This window comes from Nerophis lumbriciformis, linkage group LG06 (genome assembly GCF_033978685.3).
Source record: "Nerophis lumbriciformis linkage group LG06, RoL_Nlum_v2.1, whole genome shotgun sequence".
Classification (NCBI taxonomy): Eukaryota; Metazoa; Chordata; class Actinopteri; order Syngnathiformes; family Syngnathidae; genus Nerophis; species Nerophis lumbriciformis.
This window is the reverse complement of record NC_084553.2, coordinates 40,936,002-40,948,182: the sequence shown is the minus strand read 5'-3', so window position 1 is coordinate 40,948,182 and position 12,181 is coordinate 40,936,002. Positions and strand designations below refer to the sequence as shown.

The window sequence follows — 12,181 nt, the reverse complement described above, 5'->3', positions numbered from 1 at the left end:
TATGTTATTGTGGTAGTTTTCAGTGGCGCAGCACTACAATGCATTATACTGAGAGTTGTTGGTAACATTGAAATACAGTGGTAACCCTGGTTTTAGGCAACAATTTTGACTAAAATATGCCTGGGTTTTTATTCACTGTCTGGTAGGGGTGTAACGGTACGTGTATTTGTATTGAACCGTTTCGGTACGGGGGTTCCGGTTCGGTTCGGAGGTGTACCGAACGAGTTTCCACACGAACATATGAAGTAGCCTAAGCTAAAGTCTTAACAAGCTGCTCTACTTTCTGCCTCTGTCTCCTACACAGCACCCAGCATTGTCCCACCCACACAACCATCTGATTGGTTACAACTATAGCGGTAACAGCCAATCAGCAGTGCGTATTCAGAGCGCATGTAGGGGTTAGCAGATAGGTGTTTAGCAGGTGAGCATCAGGCAGCGGACTCTCCCCAAATTAAAATAAACACCTCCCAGTCAACTACTAATAACATCACTATGAGCCCGTTGACGTTCTAGAAACAAACTGCAGCTCAGCTCGCTCGCAGTCCTGGCTTGAGGTGAAGGCTAATTAGCTTTTAGCGTAACATTGGCTAATTTTGTGGTGTGTGTGTGTGTTAGCTCATTGTACGGTGTGTGTGTGTGTGTAATCATTAGTAATGTAGCAGCCTAGTTTTGAATGGCAGGGTCCCTGCTATCACATGTTGATAAAAATATAACATTTACATAATAAAAAATCAACTACAGGATTCCCAAATGCTGTAATAAATTAAGTATGATGAGTTGACTTGAAACTGTTTAATGTTGCGCTTTTTATATGTAGAAGAAAAGTTTTGTCATTTTATTTAATCTGAGCAACAACTTGAGGCAGTTTAATGTTGATTAACGTGGGCAGAATTATTATAGTGTTCCCAATGTTAAAAGGATAAAGCCATTGTTTACAAATTTGGTAAATAAATAACCAAAAAATTTATATTTTGTTGTTTTCTTACTGTGCCGAAAATGAACCGAACCGTGACCTCTAAACCGAGGTACGTACCGAACCGGAATTTTTGTGTACCATTACAACCGTACTGTCTGGGTTTTAATACAATGGAACAAACGTAAGGCACACCACGTTCTGTTTTTGTTTAATTTTAAGTAATTAGGGCTGCAAAATAACACACCCATGACAGAGCCAAATAAAGTTGTAGCACGAAGTATTGGTCAAATCAAAATCAGCAAGAGCCTTGGAAATTCATGTTTCTAGAATATCACTGAACACACCACACTGTTACAGTAAATCTAGCCAAACATTATTGGTAATATGTTGCTGTTTTGTAGAGCCTGATTTTGAACTGTCAAATTGATGACAAAGACGGAATTTTCTCACGATATGAGAACTTGAAATGATGTGTTCAATTCGCTAATTTAAATCTACCGGGGCATTCAGATTGTCTCGAAGATTAGTTCCATCTTAAAAGTTTGTTTATTTAAAACTATAATTATTCTTTAGAAAAGTGTTTTGAGTCAAAATGCTTCAGTGTTTATAATTGGATTTGTTTTGGTATTCATACGATTTGGTTTTCAACAACCCTTTTGGAATGGCTTTCTTATGAAAATTCAAGTACCACTGCAAAGTACCTTATTTAGCTACATTAGAGGGATGTAATATAAGAAATATGACTAAGGGCAGTTCTACACCACTGTAATCAAGCAGAACCATGAATGTCACCTAACTGTGATAGTTTTTACAATTACAATTCACACCAACTAATGAAAGTGATGAAGAAGCAGCAATAAAGTCAGAGTCAAAAAAGACAGTGTCAATCAAAACTGAGCATTAATATATTTTGTAACCTAACCCATCGTCTCCCCTGGTATTGTTTCTCTTTGTGTGTCACAGCCCCTCTGCTACAAACTCACCTTTTGCAACACTGTCTATTCATGTACATACTGTACTGAATAATTACTATGTCCATAATCCTCCCAATCAGCTTCAATGAGACATGAAACATGAGACACATTATTAAAGCAGCATGAATGATATGTCTTTTGCCTTCATTGACCCAAATAGAAACACATACCGTAAGCATAGAATCTTTGATGTAAGCAAGATAATTTACACATTACTCACAATAAAAGCTTTGTATCTCTTTATGTGAGAATACATTATTGCATATCGCTTGTATGTTTTTATACTTGTGAGGGATTTTGCCTACTATAAATACATCTCACTGCATCTTTATTTCCATCTTAAGTATCAGTGGTGTTTCTTCCCCTTTTTAAGTGTCTTTAGTGAACACTTTCAAGGCAAATTGCATGCTGGTAATCGTACCACTCTAGTTTCCTTTGTTACTCCGTGTATGTGTTTAGTGCTGTATTCCAATGGTAAGGACATTCTGTAGATGCTCATCCTACTCTTTCAAAGGCAAATATCATTCTCTATTTTCCTTTTATTCCTCATTGAAACCATGTCCTGAAGCTGCGTAAGACACACACAAAGGCACGCGCGCGCACAAACACACACAAGAACGTGTATTATTGCTCTCCGCTTACCAGTAATGTTGTGGCGTTTCTCATCCCCGCTGTAGACCATTTGGTCGTTTTGATAGACGCGGTACTCTGTAATGACTCCATTGGGCCTATGAGCGGCATAAAAAATGAGATGAGTGGGCTCCATAAGGATGTTATATAGTAGTATTGGATTTTACATGACGTGAGATTTTTCTGCATACATTTGGGGAAAATAAGCCACAGGTGACTTATTACATGGTCATCAATATTCTGCCACAAAGTTATGTTTGTCATTGCGAGTTGGTTTGTTTCATGCTAAGACAACATGACTAACAAAAAGCATGATAAAGCTACAGTAATTGCTGGATCTAAGTAAGCAGTAAGCACTATGTATTATAATGTGGCTTACCTTGCTGGAGGATCCCATGTGACAAAAAGAGCTGAGGGTGACGCGAGGGCAGATGGAGGATAAACAGCATCAGGAGCTGACAACAGAAGATCATTGTTTAGATAATGTGTGTAACTAAATCAAAAATATGTAACTTAAACTGTCATATATCCTTATCAGTGCTGGAAACATTACACTTAAAAATGTATTGGTTAAAGTTACTTTACCAAAAAAAGAATTTAATTGAATAAACATAATTAGTAACCAGGGAAACTAATGATTGCATTACTGTTTAAAAAAAAACGTCAAATATCTGGCATGTGCCGCAAAGAGATGTTTCATGAGATTAGAGTTTATCATAAACAATCTGTGACTTTAAGTACGTGTCTTTAAAAGTAGGTGCCTATTGATTGGTGTGTGACGTCAGCAAGTGAAGGTCTTGTTAGCTGTTAGCTCAGGGTTAGCAGTCGCCTGAGTGGAGTGACTGTCACTGCCTGATCCGTTTGGGCATGTGCTGCATTTGCAACACGCAACTTCCTCGCACTCCCAGAGTTTTACAACTTTGCTGAAAATTTTACAACATGACAATGCAAGTGCTTACAATATGTTTGGATAAGCAAAAATATTTTTGAATGATGAAGAACTTCAGTTATTAGCGTGAAATGCAAGTTTATTTAGTTACGGCAATGTGACCACCAATGTCACTGAAGTCAAAGCTAACATAAAAAGGGCAGTTTCAAATTTGAATTAATAAAGAATGATGTGGATGGATAAAAGTTGTTGACATTTTTAAAGTGTGGTGGTTGCCTATTTGAGGCTATTAGTAGATACTTGTGACCCTAAAATAACCCCTAAAAATATATATATTTTAGAAGAACTGCTGTACAGTAGGGAACGGAAGTGGCTGAGTTTTGGTGCAAGCGCAAACGGATCGGGCATCTCGGTAAATCAGGCAGTGAGAGTGACTAGCATGAGTTGTGGCCGACAGCAGCTCCCGTCGAACCTGTTAACAGCTTGACATTACCATGAGTCAACAACACGATTGAAAGCGCATCAGTGGCTGTGTCTCTCTTTGACCACAAGCCACAGTTCACTATAAATAACAGTAACAGCGTTGTAACATTTAAAACAGTATTTAATTTGATTACTCTATAGTAACACTTTTACTTTGTAATGTTTTTATCTTAACACTGATCCTCATTATCTGTACAAATGCAGATATATCTTTATTTTACCTACTGCATTTTGTGTGCTAATGACATGTAGTATCCTATTTAAAAATTGTGATTTCCAGCACGAGGATCCTTTGATTGTGTGATCTTTCCTGCATTTTTCTTGTATGTCTGGCAGAATAACAAAATTTGATTTGATAAGTTATATGACAAAATAATGCTAACTATATCCTCCAACCTTATATAAAATTATTCAATTTTTTAAATATACATTATTTTTAAAAAGCATGCACTGTCGGAGAAGAAAATACTGCCTATTAACTATTTGTCAAAGTTGTGAAATGGTAAAAAAATGTTTTCTGAGCTTCAGGGAAAGTGAGTTCAAATGTTTCTGCGATGTTGGTATTAAGGATATGTTCATTTTCTTCCTAACACAGTACAGTATCTTAACTCAAGGCTCAGAATGAGAATCAATAGTAATCTTTTTTTTTTCTTTTACTTCAAATTGATTTTTTGCTGTGTCTGTGTTGACCTCAGCTGTCACATTATCTCCCCAACAAGGCAAGTTAGTCTCACAAAGATGAATGTAGTGGCTAGCATATGAAGAAAAACCTGTCCTTTTTTTGGGATCTCACTCAGATAAGTTACATGACTCTCCTCCACACAATGTGTCCTTTGCTCACTTACGTGTCTCCAGCACGTTAATTTGTCCTCATTTTCCTGCTCCTAGTCATTTCATTCTGATCTGTCACTCTTTCTTGTCTGACTGCTCTTTTCCTTTCCTCCCACAATTACAAATCTCCTGTAAGACTGCAATATTACTGTAGTGTGTCTGTGGTCTGCTACAAAAGATAAAGGAAGAAATTATGTGTTTGTGAATCACGGTTTTACCTTCCTCTGGTGTTGCCAGGGCGGATCTAATAGTAGCAGCATGAGAGTTTTGAAGACTTTCAGTGCAGCCAGTTTCAATACAAGCACTTACAGTCACTAAGTATTGAGTGGATGGAGTGAGACCGGACAGCACACCTGGGAAAGGAGATTGTTAATGTCAAAAAAGTGAATATCAAAGTGTACATATTTTATTTTCAGGTTGGAGTTAGAAAACCTGTGATGACTTGAGTAAGAAGTTGAATATCTTGTTTAATAACTTCTAAACAAAATATATTTTTATATTCAAATCAGCTGCATGACATTGAGTTGCAACTGTTTTCGGCAACCTTTTTGATTTTGACAGTCAAGACACACTTGACCAAAAATGTTTTTCTTAAATTACGGTAAATGACTGCTAAATATGACATCAATCGACAAACTACAGTCACACAAATCCCAAATTATATATTTAGATAAAAAGACAGATTGAAAATGTTTTGATTATGGCAGGTACATTTATAGACATTGCAGTATGAATAAAGATACAATACGAATTAGGAGTAGAAAACAATAAACAATTTAAATTAACAAAATAAATAGAAAACAGTAAAAAATTATAAATTTGTATACATTATAAAATAAATGTAAAACCATTACAATAAATACCTTTTAATGATTTATTTTTATTTTTATTGATATTTTCATTTACTAAGGAATAGAGTGGAAAAATAAGTACAGGCCAATTGCCTTGTGTTGAGATGTTTCTTTCAAAAATGCAATATAGTATAAAAATGTAGAAATTAAATAATTGAATAAAGTAAATGTTTTATTAAACAACAATGTGGTCACGTGGAGTCTCCATTTTTTGTCTCAAAGAGATAACATATTCAAGTCCTTGGATGAATACTGCGGTGCAGCATGTGACGATCAGAATCAATCAGCAAATATTTAAAAATCAATTAGTTTTCATGATAGCGATTACGTTACACAAACACAACTACACCACCCGGATGTCAGCCAGAACACAAAAAGCCGTCCGGACAGTTTTAAGGAACAGATTCTATTGCAGCGTTTAGTTGTCTAAAGTAATGACATTAAGGATGACGAGCAGGTGGTCGATCAACAATCACTTTATTTCAAAACTGGCTACTGTCGACCAATGACAACAGCAACAACACCTTTTTATCTCTACACACAACCATCCTCTCTCACTTACGTCAACACACACACCAGGATCTAAAACAATTAGACATCACAAACTCCAACACTACACAAAACTGACAGGTTTCTACTGTATTAAAACATAGAGAACTTTGTGAAAAAAGCAAATAATTTTAGTTAAAATATCTTATTTGTAAATGATATAAAGGTCGTTATTTATTCGGAATAATTTGTTTGGATTTAACTTTCTATTACCCAAATCTGTGAAAAATCTGGGAAATGTGTTAGATGGTTCTGTCTGAAGTCAATATTATTTTTTCCTATGTTTTGTGCAGTGTTTTTTGTAACATGAACCCTCTTTATCTGTTAGTTATACAGTAACTACAAAGACCCCATCATGTAGGTGTTACAAGCCATAGCAACATAGACAATTGCATTCAGTCAACAACCAATCAACACGAGCTAAATAATGATTCCCGTGTGTGTGTGTCCTGTTACTGAAGCTGATGTCAACAAGTACTTTAGTAGTCAACTCTCTCTGACGCTGTTGCTAAGTAAAAGTACCCCACTTGGCAAGTGAAGTGTCTTTTTTATGTGCTTTTTTGTCCTCTCTCCAGTTTTTCACTGTTATGTCCATCGCTCCTCATCCTCAGTTGCCCTCCACTTGATTGACTGAGCCTCATTCCCCCACCCATCCCTTCTCTCTCGTTGTCACCCATGTTTTTTAATTCAATTAGAGGCTAGGGCCCCACTCCACTGCCATTACACCCTCATTTGCGTTCTGTGTTTTTGAGCCGTTGGTGTAATTCTACAGTCAGGTGTCAAGACCATCATAAATTAACAAGAAGCCTTATCACTGCTGGACATAATGTCTGGCGGTGAAAGAGGGAGGGGACGGGAAAGCTGAGCGGGAGACACCGAGATCGACGGGCTCATCTTCATATTTGCCTGGAGACATGGCAGCGTGGACGAATAGCAGCAGTGGACGCAGACATCCTCATCATCGCTGAAGATGAAGCAATGAAAGATCGAAAATTGAGAGAGAGAGTTGGAAGGAACCATGCCAAAGTATGACATCATCGGAATAGTCGTGAGTGTCTTGCTCCGAATGAAGACAGTCTGAGGGACTCGCCAAGGAGACATTAACGGGCTTGCATGGACGATGTGTGTGCGTGTTAGTTGGTAAGGAAGACAACAAAATAAAACAGGGGCAATGTGTTTTCTGGTCAAAATGCATCATGTTATCAAGATCATTCCAATATACATTGGGTTAGTTCTCATTTTTAAGCCACTATTGAAATAACTAGTTATTGTGAGACTGTCTGCATCTAAACTGCAGATTATGTACAAAAAAGATTTTACCTGTGGAATTTCCATTCGCCAGGTAGATGGCTTTGATAGGCGGCACCTCCGGCTGGTCTTTATTGTAGGCTGTCAACTCATACCTCTCAATCACACCTCTGACATCACCAGTGGGGGGCGCCCAGCTCACTTGAGCACTGAACCCATTCAAAATCCTTATTGTGGAGGGAGGTGGGACGTTGCTCGGTACTAAGAAGTGAGAAATATCAAATTATTCAGTGTGATTCGTAAGACAATATTCAGACAGAAGTATTGGACCATATGGCCATGACACCTACTGAAAGTGATAAGATCAAAATACTGCACAGTAGTACCTCAATTTAAGATTGCCCCAACTTGAGTATTTTAAGATAAGAGCTGTCTCTTGGCTCATTGTTATGCTTTAAGTTGCAAGCAAAAATTTGAGTTACAAGCATGCCCGCCATTAGTTGGCGTAGCAAATGCCAAACCCCTTAAGATCCAACCCAAATTTCTGGACTTACTCGCCAGCATTAGCTTATATGCAGAGATCGCCATAGCTTTGTTTTCCAAGCATGAAAAGGAAGAAAGTAAGTGTGAAGGACAGTGGTGAGAAGAAGAAGCGGATGATTGGAAAAAAATATCATCAATAACATGACCAAGCATGTTGCGAACCTGGCAAAGCAATTTGAGCGTAGAAGGTTAAAATAATATCTAAACACCGGACATTCATCCATGACATTATGGAAAAGCTGCTAATGGTGTATTTGACGGGGATACCGTAGAAGTCCACTCTGCAAGGTAAATGCTGTACATTATTATTACATTACTTTAGAAAACTACTTTAGTTGTTAGTAGTACATTCCATTGTATTGTTTTTCATATAATATTTTTTATCTAAAAGTAATTTTTTGACATTTTTAAAAGGCAAGTCACATGTTAAAATTGTGCTATTTGGGGGGCAAACACTAAATAAATTGATTTCAATTAATTTCAATAGGATACGTTTTGAAATACAAGTGTTTTCAAAGAACCCATTAAGCTCGTAAATTGAGGTACCATAGTATATGGAATTGTACCAAAGATTTACTGTAAAAGAGTGGGAATTTTATGTCTATGTAAAAAAAAAATAAAAAAAATACTGTGACCAGGTTGGGCAGATGCGTGGAAATGAATTTGTGTGTCTCAACACCTATACCTTAAACTACTTTACAGCATTAAATTGCAGATAATATAACATCTAAAAGAACATATCAAAGACAGGCAACACAACAGGTTGGGAGTACAAGAGGTTAAAGAAAAAGCATCCCCCCCATTTTTGCGTGCTTTAATAGGCCCAGTAAATCATGCCTCACCATTAGCATAAATAGTATTTATGAGAGTAGTAACTTTTTCAGCACTGATTTAATACAGCAGGCCATTCATTCTGGGGCCATATTTCACTGTAATCAACCTCCCTCCTTTTAAGTGCTACTCCTCTTTCCGTTGGAGAATGGACCATCTACTGTCAAACCTCTCTCTACTGCACCATCCTCTTCACTCCAACCATTACAACTCAAAAAATACTTAAGATAATATTGTATGTACAGTATTTTAGACAAGTAGATAATTGATCTTGTGCGGTATCAAAAAAAAATTCTGTCACGTAATTCTCCCACCATCCCAATGTTCCCTTCGACACCAACTTCTCCCAAGATTACCCAATCATTGTGCAGCTTTTTCCTCCATTTTCACACAAACTCTCCTCCCCTCCATAGGCACTCACCTTTGCCTCTCAATCCCCCATACTCTCTTCTTCCTCTAGATTCTTAATGTATTTATTAGCACTTCTTTACCCATCCCGTCCATTCCTCTCTGTGGTCACAGCACACCAGACCTCCCAGTGTATCGTTCACTACTAATGAGCAGCTTTATATTACACAAGGGAGCACATGGGCCATTCTAGGTTAACAGCCTTTTACTGGGATGCCCTTTATAGTGGCTTTATCAATCTCACATAGCGTCAGGCACGTGTAATATCACGAGGCCCAGATGAGCCTCACACAAACACTGCACAAGATGTAGTGCCTTTTCTTTTTAACATCTATTGAGATGCAAGGGGAACTCCATCAGATGGGAATCCTTCCTACTTGCCGTCCGTTAGTCATAAGAAATGTATGCTGTGAATGAAAATGTACATAAACAACACCAACATAGGGACACATTCACACATATACATATTGACTGATAACGGAAAGAGATGTCTTACCTCTGCCCCGGCTGCGTCCTCTCTGCCAAGGTGAGGCTGCCAAACCTCCTGAACCTAAAGCTATAAACCTGTACAGGTATTCTTATTGCAGGATAAGGATAAGGAAAAAGTAAAGAAGAAAAACATGTATAATATTAGGTACACCTTTATTTAAATGGTGTATTTTTTCTAATGTATGCCACACTGATTCTAAGGGCAATAAATCGATCGCAACTGGACTGTTCAGATTGTCTTAGTAGATATAATACCTCTCAACCGAGCAGGTTTCATCACTTAATGCTCACAAACTTGGATAGGACAGATCTAGACTAGACTAGACTAGATGTCCTGACTAGACCTGCATACCTGCCAACTTTTGAAATCAGAAAAACCTAGTAGCCAGGGTCCAGGGGCCACAGGCCCCGGTAGGTCCAGGACAAAGTCCTGGTGGGGGATTCAGGCTTCGCCCCCCGACGCAAAATGATTATTAGCATTCAGACAGGTTAAAATGTTGCTAAAACCATCACTTTTCTATCAGTCACAGTGACTTTTCAAAACAAAAATATTACAGCAAAAATCATATGGGTTGATTGACATGTTTATTCTGTAAGCTAACTTCAATAGTTTGAAATTATTTTGACAGTTAATGCCAGTTATCCTGTCAACCTTTCACAAGACTTCAATTTGTTAATTGAAAGTATAAACAGTATAAACACTTTTTAAGTTAAAAGTTAAAGTTAAAGTACCAATGATTGTCACACACACACTAGGTGTGGCGAGATTACATTTTACAGTAAACAAATGGTAAAACAGTACTAAACAATTCCATTAAAAAAAAAAATGGTGTCATTATTAACTTTCTGTCCAAGCTTGTATAATTTACTGCCTTGTTCAATTGTATAAAATATTCTGTGCCTAAAATTCACATTTCTATCACAATTATCATACTGTAAACATGGTAAGCTAACTTCATTAAAATTAATAGTCCTGTCAATGGAATTACAATTCAAATGTAGTTTTTTTGTAAGCCTTTCAAAAGAATTCAAAATATGAAAAATTAATGAAAATTAATTTAAGCCATCAGACACTTGAAAAGTGGCACATCACATCTCTAATGTAATCATTTTAACTTTTCAACAGAAATAGCACTGCAAAAATATTAAGGACATACTTCTGTATTTTGGTAGTTATGATGTCAACACTTAACAAGATTTCTTCAACTTGGACTTGAAAGCATAAATAGTATAAACACTTTTAACAGTATAACAGTACTAAACAATTCCAATAGATAACATTGGTGTCATTACCTTTTTGTGGCTAAAATCCGAAAAACGTTGAAAGTTTTCCACTTGTATCGCTAGCAACGGCATTAGACTTGTGTTTTTTTGTCCCAACGTGGTCTTTTACATGCTAATTCCTCCGTGTCCGATCGAAAAATCTTGTCTGCACAAGGTGCAATTCGCGTAGTTTTCACCCTTTTTGGAACGGATAATTATTCCCGGATAGGCTTTTGAATATTCTTCACGGAATGACTGCAGTTTTCTTTTCGGTTTAAGACTCGTTTGCGATTTTTCTCCGGCTGATTCCATGATCGTTCGCTCGTTTGGAAACAATGGCAACAGGTGCGTCGTGCTTGGCAGCGGTGCTATAAATAGCCTCGCGCATTTAAAATTTTTTTTTTTTTTAATGAATGAAAAACCGTATTTTTTATCACTGCAACCGTAACCCGGAATAGGTTGATGAAAACCGTACTAATTACGGGAAAACCGGAGTAGTTGGCAGGTATGGACCTGGATAAATGAGAATATTCCCAGGCCTGCCACTTGTATGTGAATCCATGTGTGTGCTTGTACTTATTTAGCTTGTTAGCTTCTTTCATCGATAGTGAGAAATGGTCATTTAAAATAAACACGGTATTGGAACTGGTACTAATCAATTAGTAGCAATTTTACTGCAAATGCTAGACCAAAACAGAGGAGAAGGTTGTTGCAAAAGTGGGATGCAAGCCCTCTGAATCAGATGTACAAACCTCGTGTCCATATGAGTTGGGAAATTGTGTTAGATGTAAATATAAACGGAATAAAATGTTTTGCAAATCATTTTCAACCCATATTCAGTTGAATATGCTACAAAGACAACATATTTGATGTTCAAACTGATAAACATTTTTTTTGCAAATAATCATTAACTTTAGAATTTGATGCCAGCAACACGTGACAAAGAAGTTAGGAAAGTGGCAATAAATACTGATAAAGTTGAGGAATGCTCATCAAACACTTATTTGGAACATCCCACAGGTGAACAGGCAAATTGGGAACAGGTGGGTGCCATGATTGGGTATAAAAGTAGATTCTATGCAATGCTCAGTCATTCACAAACAAGGATGGGGCGAGGGTCACCACTTTGTCAACAAATGCGTGAGCAAATTGTTGAACAGTTTAAGAAAAACCTTTCTCAACCAGCTATTGCAAGGAATTTAGGGATTTCACCATCTACGGTCCGTAATATCATCAAAGGGTTTAGAGAATCTGGAGAAATCACTGCACGTAAGCA

General features: G+C 37.2%; 1 protein-coding gene across 1 annotated transcript in view; it reads right to left on the bottom strand.

The window, feature by feature from the left end:
- Window positions 1–12,181, bottom strand: part of ush2a (Usher syndrome 2A (autosomal recessive, mild)) — a 363,320-nt gene that overhangs the window by 187,193 nt on the left and 163,946 nt on the right. The window contains exons 37-41 of the mRNA XM_061964341.2: window positions 9,650–9,730; window positions 7,444–7,632; window positions 4,942–5,076; window positions 2,900–2,975; window positions 2,533–2,618 (exon numbers count right to left, since the gene is read on the bottom strand). Of these exons, the coding sequence (XP_061820325.2) occupies window positions 2,533–2,618; window positions 2,900–2,975; window positions 4,942–5,076; window positions 7,444–7,632; window positions 9,650–9,730 (567 nt within the window). The remainder of the gene's footprint in view (window positions 1–2,532; window positions 2,619–2,899; window positions 2,976–4,941; window positions 5,077–7,443; window positions 7,633–9,649; window positions 9,731–12,181) is intronic.